This window comes from Drosophila innubila, chromosome X (genome assembly GCF_004354385.1).
Source record: "Drosophila innubila isolate TH190305 chromosome X, UK_Dinn_1.0, whole genome shotgun sequence".
Lineage (NCBI taxonomy): Eukaryota > Metazoa > Arthropoda > Insecta > Diptera > Drosophilidae > Drosophila > Drosophila innubila.
In genome coordinates, this window is record NC_047626.1 from 10,421,958 (window position 1) to 10,439,578 (window position 17,621).

At 39.2% G+C, this 17,621-nt stretch overlaps 2 protein-coding genes across 3 annotated transcripts in view; one reads left to right on the top strand and one right to left on the bottom strand.

The window, feature by feature from the left end:
• The first annotated feature begins 1,027 nt into the window (after window positions 1-1,027).
• The window catches only part of LOC117780009 (innexin shaking-B), a 64,169-nt gene continuing 47,575 nt past the window's right edge, over window positions 1,028-17,621 (top strand). Inside the window, exon 1 of the mRNA XM_034616380.1 lies at window positions 1,028-1,607. The gene's annotated coding sequence lies outside the window, so the exon portion shown is untranslated. The remainder of the gene's footprint in view (window positions 1,608-17,621) is intronic.
• Window positions 4,897-9,433, bottom strand: LOC117779995 (glycerol-3-phosphate acyltransferase 3). Of its 2 annotated transcripts, XM_034616369.1 has the most exons (3): window positions 9,343-9,433; window positions 5,075-6,359; window positions 4,897-4,925 (listed from the first exon to the last, which is right to left on the bottom strand). In XM_034616369.1, exon 2 carries the CDS (start codon window positions 6,346-6,348, stop codon window positions 5,089-5,091), a length of 1,260 nt encoding a protein of 419 aa, XP_034472260.1. In that variant the 5' UTR covers window positions 6,349-6,359; window positions 9,343-9,433; the 3' UTR covers window positions 4,897-4,925; window positions 5,075-5,088. The 2 variants fall into 2 exon arrangements, with proteins under 2 accessions (XP_034472260.1, XP_034472251.1); XM_034616360.1 differs by lacking the exon at window positions 4,897-4,925 and having other exon boundaries at window positions 5,026-6,359.

Below are 17,621 nucleotides of genomic sequence, written 5' to 3' on the forward strand. Positions count from 1 at the left end.
GTTGTGGCTTGACGGGTAAACAAGCGAATCCATCAATCAAACGCACGTAAGCGCACACGAAAGTGACAATCTAAATGGGAATGGAAAAGGGAAAGGGAAAGGAATGAGGGTGAACTGAACCCAAATCCAAATCCGAAACTGAAACCCAAACCCAAAACCAAAAAAAAATAAAATAAAATAAAACGAAATATATAAAGAAATAAGCGAATTCAATATGCATGTGAGCACGTCTTTCACTCAGGAGAAATGAATGAAATTTTTGTCGTATATTTATCGGGTAAACCCTAAGGAGAACAGATGAACTGAAATGAAATGGAAACATATCGAATCAAATAAAATGAATATGCATTGTTAAAGCAATCGACTGTTTTCCACCGTTCTACTTTCTCTTAAACAACATAATATTTATTGATTTTAAAATTAATATGAACTTTCTAATTGTATTTAACTAACTCAAGTCTCTAAACCTATTTTTCTATTTGCAGTAAATCGAGTTCGAGTTCGGTATCGGAATCAAAGTTAAACTGGAAATCGAAAGTGTTATCGATAGTGAATTTCGATTATCGGACGTGTGAATTTTTTTTGTTTTTTGTTTGGTTTCCCACTGAAAGGCGGACTCAACTGCAGACATACATACGCAAGAACACACACAGTCACACACGCGCGCCGTGTGTTGGTGTGCGTGCGTGAGTGCGTGCGTGCGTGAGTGAGTGAGTGAGAAGGCCGCAGCACTGGTAAACATGGATTGGACTCGGTGGCAAGACGTTAAAGCCAGAGACAGAGCTGGCAGCAGCATCTGCAGCATCCGCAGCAGCCTTTGCGATTGCGAGCATCAGCACAGCCAGTGGCTTCCCATTTGATTCGTCCAGCATCATACAGTAGGTTCAATCAGTCGTCAGTCGTCAGTCAGTCGTCAGTCGTCAGTCGTCAGTCAGTCAGACACAGAATCAGAATCAGAATCAAAATCAGAATCAGTATCTCAATATCAGTATCAGTCAGTGCACATGTCACCAACCAAACCAAACCAAACCAAACAACCAATCAATCAATCAATCAGTTAGACAGGTCAGTTGATCAATCGGATCGATAGATCGCTAGTTCGATAGCTCGATAGTTCGTGTGGTTGCCTTCGTTCATCTCAAGCAAACTTATCGAATTCATAACTAACTGTAAATATCAAGCAGCTATCATTAATACATAGGCAGTTTCGATAACAAAATAACAGTATACATATACATATTTATGTAGTGCAGTGTTAATTCAACCAATATCATAACTATCGAACCAAACAACAACAATTGATATCGGAATCGAGCAGCTACAGAAAAAACAACAACGAACAGCCGAAGGAGTCGAGGGAAGCGAAGGGAGCGGCGCATGCTGCGGGTTTGTTGGCCTTGTGGAAGCGCCAACATTTGCAGCAGCAACAGCGACGCCAGCAACAACAACAACCACAGCCACAGCCACAGCAACAACTACAGCAACAGCAACTAGAAACAGAACAGCAACAATAAATCTATTACAACAGCCGCCTCAACACTGCCAATGCCCTCATTGCCATCATAATAATCAACAACGTCATCATCGTTTGTTTAGATTTGATACAAGTGAGTTTAGAACAACAACAATGCCATTTTAAATGCATGCTAATAAAATATATTAAATATACAATATATGTATCTACGAGTACACATGTCTAGCTATAAGAAGTCTCTTAATCTCTCTCTCTCCCTCTCTCTATCAAGTCTTGTACAAAGTATGCACTCACATTCCATCATATCATGCTAAAGCTTAGAGAGCAGACTGGAGTGATATACATTCAACTACTATCGATTTAATCGATATATTTACTTAGCAAAAACTTTCAGTACTTTTTAAAAATTATTATTCAAAGTTATGTCCGACTTAAGTAAATAAGTAAGTGCTTTGAAGTAAGTTCGATTCAGCAGTTGTAATAAATGTTAATTTTACAATATTCTACAAAGAATGTTAACTATTCGTCTAATAGCCTGTTTCCATGACAGCACATTTGGCACATTCGACGCCATTTTTATCATTCGGCTCGAATGTGAACTTAATTTCAGTACAAATAAATACGAATGATCATTTTGGCTCATTCTTAATGAATGTTAAGATTTTTTGCCATTCGCCTCGGCGAATTTCAGTACTTTTTTATCGAACGCCCGATTTTTATCGATAAAATTAAGAAAAAAAAGCAATTATCTAATAGCCTATTTCCACGCCAGCACATTTGGCACATTCGACGCCATTTTCATCATTCGGCCCGAATGTGGACTTCATTTCAGTACAAATAAATACGAATGATCATTTTGGCTCATTCATAATGAATGTTAAGATCTTTTGCCATTCGCCTCGGCGATATTCAGTAGTTTACTATCGAACGCCCGATTTTTATCGATAAAATCAAGAAAAAAAAGCAATGTACGATTCAAACATTATTATGTTTATCGACTTTTAAACAGATAAACGAAAACTATCAATATATCAGACGATTTTTTTCAATTCATTGTTATGCTTATTATAAGCTAGTTATATTTTCTCTCTCTCTCTCTCTCTCTATATATATATATATGGTATATAAACTCATATGTATAAATACTAAATAGTGGTATTTCTAGCTATTAAAAATTTGCTGTATTTTTGTGAATTTCATGAGTAGCTTCATTGACTCACATCGATTAGTAGCAAATGCATATGTATGTATGTGTATATGAATGAAATGATGTTTCTTCATACATACTCGTATATATATACATATGTAAAGTGCAATTAACAGTAATCGACTCGTAACTAACGAATGTACTCATATACGAGTATTCGTGTAGTTTAAATGTATTCGATCAATGCTCAATTGAGAATTGCATTGATTGCACTTGTGACCTCCCAAACACCCTCAAATCTCTACTCTCTACCCTCTACCCTCTATCCTCGTTCCTCCTCCCACAATGTGCAACCTCCTGCTCTGGGGCATTCGTAAGGCACTCGAAACACTCATGGTGCAACATTCATTGCAGTGCATTGATTGCAGGTCGACAGCACTCGCAGTATTCACAGCTAGACACCCACTTAGAGCACATTTGTAACTAGCATAACTCCCCCTTGCCATCCTCCACTCTCCACTCTCCAACATACCCAACCCACTGTTCACTGTGTCCAGTCTTTGAATCGCAATCGCAATCGGGCAAAAGCAAATCTCATGCAAATCATATGCAAAGTAGAGCGACGGATCGACGGGGTCGGGGGTCAAAGCGTTTGTCAGGCGACAAGCAATTTGTACAAACATTTGCGCAAACAAAACGCAGTCGGTCACGAAGTGGTTCAGCTGGTTCAGGTTCAGGTGGTTGAGGTGGTCGCGTGACCCGCAAGTTTTACACAGTTGGCAACGTAATTGCTCATAAAACGTCCAAGGACTGGAGCGATAAGGAGCCAAAAACCGTTTATAACAATTATATGTACTACAAGCGACAATCTAAGTAACCTTTTGGGACCGACAAAGAGGTGGGACCAGCGAGAGCAAGTATCGGGGGTCATCCAATTAAAGCAACGACTGGAAAGAGTGTGAAAAAGCCTGTCGAGGTAAACCCCTTGGTGTGGGTCCCATGCTGGACATCACATCACAGCGCATTCTGACTAAATGTATAAACCAGATACACTAACGCGCCGCGGCAGTCTGAGATCCCTCCGCAGCGCACCCCTGCTCAGTACGGTGCTGGAGAGCACGCTCTCGCTGACCCGCATCCATCCGATTGCCTCGTTGGAGCTACCGGGCCTCGACTATGCTGTCCAATCGCAATCGGCCCTTGGCGCCTTCCATCACCGAGAGCTAGGCACCTCCCTGCGCAGCGGCATCGCTGCCATCACCGCGGCGAGCGCCAGTGCCGCCGGTGGCATCTCTCAATCCCAGAGCGCACTGCTCGGCCGTTACGGTCCCAACGCTTCCATACGCAACACCGAACGCAAGATTGTCCAGCCCAAACGGTATGTGAATTATCCCCCACCAGCCCCTGATCACCTAGTTTTCCTCATCCACCGATTCCCCAATCTCACGATCCTTCACACACTTCTTTTCGGGTACTCACTTACTTTCTCATTACTGCTCGGGCTACAAAATGATGCACGAATTACTTTGCATACGCTTCAATCTTCTGCATTTCCTGTGACTATCGATAAAACTATCGGTAGAACATATAATCAACTACCCAGCCGATAGTTTTTAATACAAGAACAGAATATAACTTTAAGTGTTTTTCGCTTGCATATAAGCTATGTTATTATTCAAATATTAATCATTAGACCAATTATCATAGCTAAAATTCTTTTTTATAATACTATCGCGAAATTTTCCGAAAATTTTGTCCATGTTAAGTCAACATGACTGTTAGTAAAGCTTTATATATAAGATTTGATAAACTTATTGTAAGTCTCCTTGAGAAGATTCAATAAATAAAGGTAAAGTAAAAAAAAAAAAAAAAAAAAATACCACCTAAACAACGTCAATAGATACGCCTATTTCGCTCAGTGTCTACACTTGGCTTTATTTAATTATGAATAAATGACATGCATGTATATAGAATCGATTACCAATCACGCACGGGATTCCAGCGCTTGAGATTAAAGTAAAAAAAAAAAAAAAATACCACCTAAGCAACGTCAATTGATATGACTGAATATATGCCCAATTTCGCTCAGTGTCTACACTTGGCTTTATTTAATTGTGAATAAATGACATGTATGTATATAGAAACGATTACCAATCACGCACGGGATTCCAGCGCTTGAGATTAAAGTAAAAAAAAAAAAAAAAATAATATTACCTAAACAGCGTTAATTGATATGACTGAATATATGCCTATTTAGCTGTGTCTACACTTGGCTTTATTTAATTGTGAATAAATGACATGTATGTAAATAGAATCGATTACCAATCACGCACGGGATTCCAGCGCTTGAGATTAAAGAAAAAAAAAAAAAATACCACCTAAACTGAATGTATGCCCAATTTCGCTCAGTGTCTACACTTGACTTTATTTAATTGTGAATAAATGACATGTATGTATATAGCATCGATTACCAATCACGCACGGGATTCCAGCGCTTGAGATTGCCATCCCAGGGTAGATCCTCGATGCCGGCCTGAGCTGCGATGGCGGCTTTGACGCGGTTCGAGAAGTCAATAGCCGTTTCGTTTGGTCGTCGCCTGAGGGCGGGCATGTACCAGACATCGCACTTGATGGACCACGAGGAGATGACCATCAAAATGTAGCGCATCATGGAGCAGCGCGTGCTGTCCCAGAAGGCATCGCCAAAGCGTCGATCATAGCGCACGGCAACGGGATACACCACATTGCAGATGGCGAAGCTGCCCTTCTTGAACTGCATGACGGCCGTGTTGTTGATGCAGGTGCCCTCCGGGAACAGCAGGATGGGTGGCCTGGTCCGCCCAGTCGCATGCAGGCGCAGCACCAATCCCAATGACTCACGCTCCCCCAGCGCCCGCCGCTCGAACCACAGATGTGGCGAAGCCCTGGCCAGGGCACGTTGGATGAGACCGAGGATGCCGTCGTGCCGCTGGCCGGTCAGGGAATAGTGGCAATCGCACATGAGCACCAGGACGTCCAGGGGACTCGTGTGGTTGCACACACAGATGCCGCTGCGGGGCAGATGCTGCAGATTGTGGATGCGTCGCACCACTGGAATGCACCATGTGGTGAGTCGGAAGCAGGGTCGCAGTGCCATGTGCACCAGTCGCCGCTTAAAGCTCCACTCCGGCAGCTGGCCGAGCAGACCGGTGACCAGCGTCACCAGCAACAGGCAGCTGGAGCAGCCCAGTGTTCGCAATGGCACCAGCAGCGTGTAGCGCAGGATTAATCCAAGCAGCCAAAGCATGTACAGTCGCCAGTTGAGATGCCTCTTGCGATGGCGCAGATTGCGTGTCAACAGATTCCACTCACCCGGTGCCGGAGCAGCTGCCGCAAATCTCGGTGTCACCTCATCCTCCAACACTAGACGCAGTCCGTCCGCCAGCACATCACAGCACTGCTCGATCCTTGCATTCAACGCATCCTTGTGTGGCATCCGCAGCTTTTGTCCAACAACTGGCAACATCTCCGCCGGCTGATTCAGCTCCTTGACTCCACGTTGCAGTTGCAGTTCCTGGCGAGGCTTTGACTTCAACTTGAGCTTCTGGCAACGTGCCCTTTCAAGCTGCTGCGAGGTGTACTCGAAGAGTTGCTCGAGCAGCCGCAGATAGCAATGATTCAGGGAATCGAAGCAAGTGCAGAGCAGCACAACGCTCAACACGGACAGGGCCAGCACTTCAAGCCACATTTGTAAAAGATCTGATTGGGGAAAAAGAACGTACAAGTAATGAACATGAAAAAGAAAATGAAATTGAAAATTTGGCGATTTTGGGGAGGGGGGAAACTCGTTAATCCCTAATGCGAGGAGCAGCGTCGAACCAAACAAATTCTCAATTAAAGCCCTAATTCAATTTATCGCCGCCTTTTTGGCTTTGCGCCTTTTGTCTCTGTCGTTTTTGCTCTGTTTTACGTTTTTCCATTATTTTGCTCTCTCTGTCTTTTTTTGTAATTTATTTTTCTTTGGTATTTTGTTAAGCTACGCCGACTTTGATTTATTTAACAAGCAAAAGGCGCCGAAATATAAAAAGCCGCAAGAGGAAACTTTGCCGTCGTCTGTCGTCTGCCGTCTGTGGACTGTCGACTGTCGACTTTCCCGGTCCGGTTGGGTTGTGTCTACGTCCCTCCGCTCTCTTGTACGGATACTGGGTTTTGATTTGCCCTTATCCCCATTTGGTTTTGCATATGGCAATAATTCAATTATGCACAACAAGGCCGCAAAATAATTGGACGTTGTTCTTGCCGCAGGTCCTTGGCCTGTGCCTGGCTCTGATCCCGTTTCTGTTTCTCTTTCTCTTTCTGTTTCTGTTTCGCAGGCAGAGTCCTGAAAACCGAAATCACTTAAAAAAAAAAAAACAAAAAGCCGCAAAAACTTCTGGCTTTGTTAATTCGTTAATTAAATGGGCCTGGCTGACTCTCGATGACAGCTTGTAAACAGGAATTCAACTTTAAGGATTACGCAATGAGCAAGGCAACTCCCCTCTCTCCCCTGCCGTTCTGGCTTCTATCAACCGCTCATCGCATCCTCCACTCACATTGATGACATTGGCTGGCAGCAATTTTTGCTTATCAAAGGCAAACAACGACGTCAACGACGTCCACGACGACAACTCATTTAGACGCTGAGAGAAAACCTACTCTCCGACCCAGCAATGTCTCTCCCTTTTGCCCCTTTTGCCCCTTTTGCCCCTCTTAAGCCAAACCCTTAATTAGCATAGAATGTGTTTTAAAAAGCCACTTGAGCTAAACATTCAAAACACCTACACGACGTTACACCCAAAACCACCAGCCTCCAACACCCAACCCCTCACCTCACACCCTACATCCCCAAACCTCGCACTTCTCACCCCTAAATTCATACTCCCAAATTCATACTCATCCTCCACCCTCTCTCCCTCTAACGACTTCTGCGACCTTAGACGCTTGCGGCTTAGACTTTCTGCGGAGACTGTGTGGCACAGTTTAACAAGAAGACAGACTGTACATATAGGGTATACACGCTATGTCAATCATTTGGTAACGACTCTTAGCAGGATTCATTTTAGCAATGTCTTAGTGTTGTGTTATTGTGTCGTATATGTTGCATGTCAAGTAATTGAATGTTTCCCAACACTAGTTGATGGAGAATAAGCTTTGAAAGCACAGTTTGAAAGTTACAGTTCAATGTGTGTTAATTTATTAATTTATAAATTCTTGTATTTAAAGCTGCAACCAACAAAATCTTACTTGTTATTCTTGATCCTTTTAATCTTTTAAAATTAAAAAGAGAAAGCTTTTAGCTAATAATTAAATTTTAAAATGTTTAATGAAAATTTAAAACGTTAAATTCTTTAAAGAGAGCTTTGAAAGCTCATTAGGGAGAAAAGCTTAATGAATTAAACCGAAATGTTTTCTTTATGTCTCTAATTCTATTTAGTTTACTTTGAAGCTTTTAAAGATCGAAAAAGTTGCACATTTTATAAATACATTATTCAAAATAAAAATAAAAGCTCAATGTTAGCTTTAAGCTCCGTTTGCCTTAATGAGTTTTGTTTTTGATACAGTATGTAAAACTCTTATACGCTTCAGAGAGTGTATAACAGTTTCGACTTAGCATACTCTTCCTCAGCTGACAGCGCACAGCGCAGTCGACGTGACGCCGACAGCACGTGATGCTTAAGTGTTGGGATAAGCATTTCCGCTCTTCAGACGTAACGCGAAAAACGTGCGACCAACGCCACCACACAGACACAGACACACATACACACACACATACACACACACATACACACAGCGACAAGCAGACACAAAGACGAGAGAATGGAAGCGACACCATCGCGACTACACTGAAAAAAAAGACCAACCTCTAAAATCAAGAACATTCATCATAATTATCTTGTTCTTAAAATAAGATTATTTTAAAACCAAATTACTAAAACTAAGATTATTAATCTAAAAATTTAAAAATCTTAATATAAGAATAAAAATCTTAAATTGTTAGGAAAGTATTAATAGGTACTATTTCGTATCAAACAAATGGTGGCACCGAGGCGCTCTAGTAAGGTTCGAGCCCCACTCGTAAAAAATTAAAATAAAATTTATAAAATTACTAAAACTAAAACAGAATAAATGTAAATAAATCAAAATTAAAAAAAAAAAAATATCAATATAAAAATAAATTTATATTATTTTATTTTTGATTTTAAGAACATTTATTCTTAAAATTAGAACTTGGTCCTATTTAAAATGTTCTTAAAATAAAGATGTGTTCACTTAATTTGAGAATTTAATGTTCTCGACGCATTTTTTAGACCGAAAATCTTTGTTCTGAGACCAAAATCTTGATCTTAAAACATTTTTTTTTATCAGTGTAGAGACGTGACTGCGTAGGAGTGTGGAAAGAGTGGTTGGGGGTGTCAGAGTGAGAGAGAGGGCGAGAGAGAGAGAGGGTTGGGGTAGATGAGAGAGCACAAAATAAAATTGTGACATTGCTGCCACGCCTCTATCAACGCTCGCCTCACACGCCCACCTGCCATTCAAAAGTAATTTAGCGTTTAAAAAACATTTTTCTGCCTGACTTTTAAAAAGTTTTGCATAATGCGCCGTCGCGTTCTGTATGTGTGTGTTCGCTCATGTGTGTGTGTGTGTGTGTGTGTGTGGGTTGTGGGGCGGGAGTGTGTGTGTATGTGTGTGTGTCAACACTCACCTGTTTAATGTGGCCACGTTTTGTCGTCTGTCTGATTCAACTGATTGTATTATAGCACCTACTAAACAGACTGAAAGGCAAAGCCTCTGAGCATTTTAGTGTATATTGACTTTGACGTTACACTGACTGCCTGCCTATCCATGTGTGTGTGTGCGTGTGTGTGGGTGTATATGAAAAGCAATTGCTTATGAAAATCGCATTCAGTAATCTGTAAACACTTTAAGATTATAGCCAACACCGCCCCCAAAAAAAGACGAACCCACTTCCAAACAAAATTCAAAGGCATGAGGGTTTTTTTTTTTTGGTCCTAACTTGTTTTTTGGCCAACTTAAAAAATGGCTAATTAGCTTGGCAGGCCTCAACGTCCAACATTCTGGAGTGCACAATCTGTTTAAGCCACTTCAACAGAGTTAATTAAAAACAAGTCAAAACGCTTAAGTTCTTAATGATCGACTGCAACATGCCCTGTGTTCAGTTCCCATTACAAGAACACTAAATAAAACATTTTGTTTAAAAACTTTCTTAAATTGTAATGCAATTTTTGAAAAAAATAAATAAACAAAAAAAAAAACAAAATATAAACTTTTCAGAAATATAAAATACCCTTTACAGAACACTCTATATAAGCAGATGGCAGTGGAAAGTGCTTGACTCATAATTTTGAATTTCTTTGGAGTGCTCTCAGTTAAATGGTTTTTGACTTTTGTTACATTTCTCGTTGCGTTTCCGTCTTGCTTCCTTTTTGGCCACATGCATAATTGGTTTAGGCCATTTACTGGAGGCAAATATTTACTTGGGTAACCAGAATATGAAATGTAATTTCTAGCTGCCTTTTCCTCACTGACTCACTCTCTTTCCATCATCTGCGTATTTCCCTCCTGCTCTATTTACTTAATTAGGCGCTCAGTCAACAGAGACTACCCATCAATAATAATCCCTAACTGGCGATTTTTAATTTGCTTCCCCCCTCTCTCTGGAGGTTCACTAATTGTGTGCATTGGAATAGGAATCGTTATTGGTGTCATCTAGTCATTATTTAATATAATCCCAATTTGATAAATTATTTCCGTTGGACACAATGTGACGAAAGTTGCCAGCGTATCGTATCGTGATTTGTGGTCAAGTTGTTGGCTTAAAGTACAACGAGTCCGGAGTCTTGTAAACGAATCAAATCGAATCGAATTGAATCGAATCGAGAAATGAGTCTGAATATCTTCGCGCGTTTATTTGCGCAATTAATCAATTTAGCTGGCGCTGTTTGTTGAATAAGTGATAAAGATTTATCACTCATCCACTGAGCTTGCTCTTACTTCAACTGCCTTCGTCTCCGTCTTCGTCTCAGTCTCAGTCTATCCTACAGCACAAGTTGCCACGCCTCCTTGTGGCCTGTCTGCTGGCGAACTTTGAGAGCGCATTAAAGTTCACGACAGACCCTCAACATTCATTGAACCCAATGCTTTGACTTTTGCGTCTCAACGCACATGAAAAGCAGTTGAAAATGCTTCAGAATCGCGAATGTGGACTCAGAGATGGAGAGAAGGTGTAGACGTAGACATAGACGTAGACGGAGGAGAAACTGAAGGGTCTTGGTCGTGGCTACATATTTACTTTGACTAAATCAAGGAAAACCGCGAATAAATGAAGCTTTCTGTGATGTTCAATGTGAATATATTTTATTAAATAACATAGAATATGATTTCTGCTTTATTCAACACTCACTTCAAAGAAAATTAAATTTGATTAAAATTAAGAAATATTTATAGTGTATTCAAGCCAGAGATTAATGTAGATTTTTAGAAGAGGCTCCCTTTTAACACTCCAGTTCCTACGTATTTTCAATGCTGTCACTGATTGTGTATTTAGTATTTTTTATACATCCTGACCAAATTTGTTCAACCCTTTATCAGACTACTATATCTTATATAACTAACATCATATATTCATTTTTTTTGTGTAATTGGAAAACTAGTTACTAGAGTCTAGACTTCTTAGTCTAGTCCCAGGCATTCAATGAACTAGATCGACTCAGTTAATACATTTTCGAGAAAGTGTAGTTTTTACCCGTCATATTTATTCAACAATTTTCCCATGGAAAGCTTTCAGAATACTTGTAAGGATTCTTTAAAGCATTTAGTGTGCTGGAAACTTGAAGAGCCGCGGTCTGTCGGCCACCAAAACCTCTTTTTGCCATTCACATTTTCGTTTTTTAGCAGTGATTTTTGTAAATTACGCAACGTTGGGTGGTTGATGGGTTGCCTGGTGGTTGGTTGGTTGGTTGGTTGGGTGGCTAGGTAGCTAGGTAGCTGGGTGGTTGGGGTTTGGTGTTTGGGGCTTTGAGGGTTTGGGGTCTGGTGCATTTTGTGGCCGGTCAATGCACTCGGGAGCATAGGCAAAATTGTATAGCTGCGAGTGAAATCAAAAGGAAAAGCAGAAAAGCGACGGGACAGAACCCACACCTACCACTCACCATCTACACTGATAAAAATAAATGTTCTAAAATCAAGATTTTGCTCTCAGAACTAAGATTTTTTGTCTAAAAAATGCGTTGAGAGCATTAAATTCTCAAATTAAGAGAACACATCTTAGTTTCAAATAAAACCAAGTTCTTATTTTAAGAATATATGTTCTTAAAATTAAAATCAATAAATAAAAAATATAAAAATTATTTTTCATATTCATAATTTTTTTTTTTTTATTTTGATTTGTATACATTTTATTCTGTCTTATAGGCTATTTCCACGACCACTCACATTTGGCTCATTTGGTCACATTTGGATGTGGCTCATTTTTGGCTTTCCACGACCAAATGTGAAACTGTTAAGACACTCAAAGCAAAGCAGCTGTTCGGCTTCTGTGCACAAATTACAAAAAAGCAGACAATAACAACATTTTATTATTTATTATGATATTTTAATTTGCGCAAATTTAATGTCTACCGATTTTATTGATGAAAACAGCTGGTTAAGGTGATAATTGCTATTTTTTTAAGAGTTTATCGATAAACATCGCGTGTTCGATAGAAAAATACTAAAATTCACGGGGTCGAATGACAAAATATCGGCTCATTCATTATGGATGAGCCAACATCATCATCCGGATTTTGTACTGAAATGAAGTCCACATTCGGGCCGGATGATGAAAATGGCGTCGGATGAGCCAAATGTGCTGTCGTGGAAATAGCCTATTAGTCTAAGTAATTTTTTAAATGTTAATTTAACTTGTTACGAGTGGGATTCGAACCGGCGCCTACTGCTGTAGTACATATTTATACTTTCTTAAAAATTTAAGATTTTTATTCTTACATTAAGACTTTAAGATTTTTTAGATTAATAATCTTAGTTTTACTAATTAGGTCTTAAAAAAATCTTTTTTGAAGTACAAAATATTTAAAATTAATGTTCTTGAATTTAGAAGTTGGTAATTTTTTTCAGTGTAGGATACCCCTCCTAGCACCTAGCACCACCCCCACCCCTGTTGCCACCGTAGGAGCCCGCAGATACGGAAGTGAAGCAACGGCATGGCCACCAATGTCGATGTTTTCATTTTAAGTCGCGGCATTTTGGCATTTTGGCTTGTCAACGACTGCGAACGCTGATGTCGATGATGCCACTGCCGCTGTCGACGTCAACGTCGCTGCTGGCGTCTCTGGCAATGTAGATGGCAACTTTCGGGGGCGCACTTATTAAAAATTGTGGCCCGCGGAACGTTGCACATATTCTTAGGTGCAAAAAGTTGCACTTGGCGACTGGCCAAAAAGCGCATTGAACGTTGGTTGGGTGGTTTGACTGATTGAGTGGTGGTGCAACTGCTTTACCACCCTTCCATTTTCCCTCTACTTCTCTCCCTCTCTCTCGCTCTCTGTCTTTCATTCTCTGCTGTTGCTTTTGCTGTTAAGCGAAGTGTAGGCGCACGAAACGAAACACGCGAAACTTGTCGGTGCGATGTAATAAATTTTGAAAATGTCCGAGCCCACGAATAATGAATGGCTTACCCAATGCACACGGATGACACCGACCAACAGCCACACGCATACATGAGCACTTTCACACACACTCCCACACACACTCACAGCTACTTATTCAGTAAGCTTTTCTTTAAATTGCATGACATAACACAACTTCGAATTTAATTTGACTATGATAAGAATTTATGTAACTGATTAACTGATATTACTAAAGCACTATTGGGTATGAATATCTTCTAAAGATCAAAAAACAAAACTGACTGATAGGAAATAGACATAATGCATTTTGTAATTGTTATTTTAATCATAGGGTAACCATCAGAGCTGAGTAAAATTAAGTTCACATATAAAACTCCTTCAGGAGGTAAAAGTCTGCTTGCAAAGCACACTCAAGGCCCAAAATTTTTGACATCAAATTTTGTGACGTAAGATATTAGGCTAATTTTATGAATAACTCGAGTTTCACTCGTCGATCTAATCGGAATTTAGTGGCAAATTTTTCAACAATAGGAATATTTAAAATTGGAGTTAGTTTAAGAAGTGGAGTTTGGTTTTAAGTGGCATACAAAACCCAAATGATAATCTCTCTCTCTCTCTCGGAATATTTCTATCTTGTTACCTCTCTATCTATTCATTTATACGTGTATCGTTGCTCATTTTCTTGTTTACGTTTTTCTTTGTGCCCTTTGCACTTTAATTATCTTTAGCAGTGTGTGTTGCTCCTCTCTCTTCACCTTCATTCGTCTGCTTCCTTCATTTGGTCATCATCTCTTTCTCTTTGTCTTGTCTTTCTTTTTTTGTATTATCGTTGCTAGGTATTTGAACTCTATTTTGGCATTTTTTCAACACACACACAAGCACTCACACACCTACACACACACAATGCTTCTATTTTAGCAAAACAAATATTTCATTGCCTGCTTTTGGGCGCAGCTGCCATTTTATTGATTTCAAGTGCAGTATTTCGCAATACATTGCAAACTCTGCTAATCTCTGTTATTATTATTTTTTTTCTTTATATTTTTGTTGTCTTTTGGCAATTTGTTAATTGTATTTCATATGCAGACGGATTTTAGATTTGATTTGCTTCATGCCAAAGAGCTTTCTCTCTCTCTCTCTATCTCTGTCTTTCTGTCTGTCGGCTCCTCTCACTCTCTTATATGCGTATCTGTGTGTGAGAGTCGCCTGCAGGTTGCAGTGCTACTTTTACTATTTGTTTAACAAATTGAAACGCAAATGAAATAAACTTAAATATGCATACAATGTAAATAGATGCGAACAGCTTTTGCCTCAGGGTAAATGTTTTGCATAGTTCATAAAATCAAGAACCTCAACCCCCCCTATATCCCTATTTCCCTATTCCCCCATTCCCACCTCCTTCTACTTTCCTCCGCTACCATCAGGCCAATCTTGAGACATTGGCGTCTCTATTCCGCTTATCGCTAAATGCCAATCAGCAACGCAAATTTGACAAAAGCGACAAAAACCGATAGGAATTTATGCGAATTTCGCAAAAAACTGAAAATTCGTGAAAATTCGCGGAAAGCAAAATTCTTTGCTTTGGGCTTAATTAGCCGGATTTTGTTGGCTTTAAGGTTGCTTGAAAGCTGCAACTGACTCCCATTTAAAACAGATTCTGCTATGCAAATTCAGCTCCCCTTTTCGACTTCTTGTATCAGATATATGTAGATATGTATGTATGTATATATGCACATAAATTGCAAAACAAACGCGTGTAACTTGCACACAAATGCTTTGCTTTGCCAGAGACAGTCAGATTAAAGGAGAGAGAGAAAAAGAGAGAGAAAGAGAGAGAGAGAGTGTGTGTAGAAGGAAAGCGTAGAAAAAAAGAAGAAAGAAAACCAAACAAAAGTACACACAAGTTGAGCATAAGAAAAAAATATAACTGCAAATATTTTCTTATGCTTGTATGAAATGTAAGCATGTAAATACACACCAACACACACACACACACACACTCAGACACAGTCAGACACACAAAGGCACAGTTTCGTGGCACAATGTGCTGCAGTTGCTGCCAAAGTCGACACAGCACCGAGGGTTGCAAAGAAAGTTTTCGTAACATACTCACACACATTTAAAGATAGGCCACAGATTAATTGGCATACCCTGTGACCATAGAATTAGGTTTAAGAAAGTAATATTAACTTTATTCTCTTTAAAATAAAACAGATTAATCAATTGTCCAAAATCATAAGAACTAATTAGGCAGTATTGTCTGATAAAATTTCGAAATATATTATTATTCATATTCTAAAAGAAATAAACTGTTTAAAAATTTGAATGCTCTGCAAATTAAAGAAAATTGTTGAATTGAAATAGGAATGCAAAAGAAAGAAAAAACAATTTGTTGAGCTGCCCTCGCTGGAGTCAACAGACATCAGACTGCTTCAATTTGCTGGATCGCTGCGAACTTTTAAAATATTAATAACAAAAGAATTTAAACTTTCAATGAAGACAACGTGCACAGGCTCAATTTGCATGTCTCTGACTGTCTTCTGTGTCAGTGTGTATACACACACACACACACACACATATTTATACATAAATACTGCTGTCTATCTGTACATGAAAGTGGCTGCTGGCTGTAAGCTCTGACTCACTACTGACTGACTCCCGGAATGACAATCAGCAACGAGTTCCAAGCCAACTGCCAACTGCTTTTTATACACACACAACACACTACACACATCAGCACACACACATGCACATACAGGCAGGTCCTTAGCATAAACCAAAGTCTGCAAGCCTTGCACTTCATTTCCATAGAGCAGGCAGAGGAACAGTTGTCAGCTGGATTTAGGCAATGCAACTTCAATTGGCATCAAATCGATTTCAATTGCTGAACGGAGATTTTTCTGAATGCCTAATGCGTTTATCGCATTTAATTCTCCTTGATGCAAGTCTGTCTTAATTTAATTTATGTTCAAAACTGATTTTTGACTTCAAGTCTTTAGCTTGTGTTACTTAACAGTAAAAGCTTTAATTTAAGCAAGCTTTAAATATAAAATAACAATTATAGCTACAGTTTTAATTTGGAATTTTATATGAGAATACTTCTACTCTTCCTACAATATTTAATTTGAAATTAAATTTATCGGAAGCATGTATCATGTGTAGCACTTGGTTGTTTGTTAAATATTTTAATTAAATAGCAATTTAAATTATTGATTACTCTTGCAAAAACTGAGATATATTTTCTAAAATTGGTCAATAGTTTGTTCACTCAATAAGAGCTTAGATTCTTGATAACAAATATATATTTGAGCAGAAATATTACAAAAATAAAACACAATAGTATTGTATTCATTTCATTCTCGATGAAAATAATTATACCCATTTTAAGCTACTGTGCTTTTATTACCAATTGGTCTGTTAGTCACAATAATTTAATTTAATAAACATATTAAGACCAATCGCTCATATAATATTTCTGTTTTCTACCTCAACATTCTCAGCATTTTGCGTTCATTAATTTTACAAGATAATTGTCTGCATAATTAAGGAAATAGTAATATTAAATTGATTTAATTAGGGAACCAACAGCAAAGTGACTGCAATGAGTTAAAGGAATTGCAAGTTTTGCTATGAAATACGTCGAGTAACTAAAATCACTCAAGGCGTGTGCTTTGTGCACATTCAGAAATAAATCATGAAGCAGGTAAATCAGACATCTCACACACACACACACACACAAGCACTCTCGTATTCAGATACAGTTAGAGTTTCAGATGCACACACCTGCTGTCAATTAAATTGTAATGAATCGAGTCAAATTTTCTCATATTGTGTATACGCAACGTTGGCCAAAAGTATTCAAAGCGAGAACAAACGATGCGTATTTCCACAGACGTTTTAATTCTCAATGGACATTTGCAAATGGATTATCTAAATAGCTTGATAATTGGCTCATTGGACTGGCACTTGATGGAATTAAGAGCAACATTGCGCATACGTCGTGTGTGCCCAGAGACGAGAGGGACTCAAACAAAGTTTGCGTTAATCTCAGTGCATACACATAAAGAGAGTAGAATATTATAAATTTAGTAGTTACTTCGATTAGCATAAGTACCCCCCCTGCCCTTATCCACTCGACTTGAAATAATAAATCTTGCATTCATAGTTTATAAGTATTTAAGTCGGTGCCACTAAAGTACGAGCAAAAGAACCACCCACTCCATTTAGTTGAAAGAAGTCTTCACCTGAGCTTGTGTCCAGGTGCAAGTGTAGTTCCTTCTACCTCTTATTCAAGCTCTGCTCTCCTCGCCTCCCTAACTGCCGACCCGACAAAGTG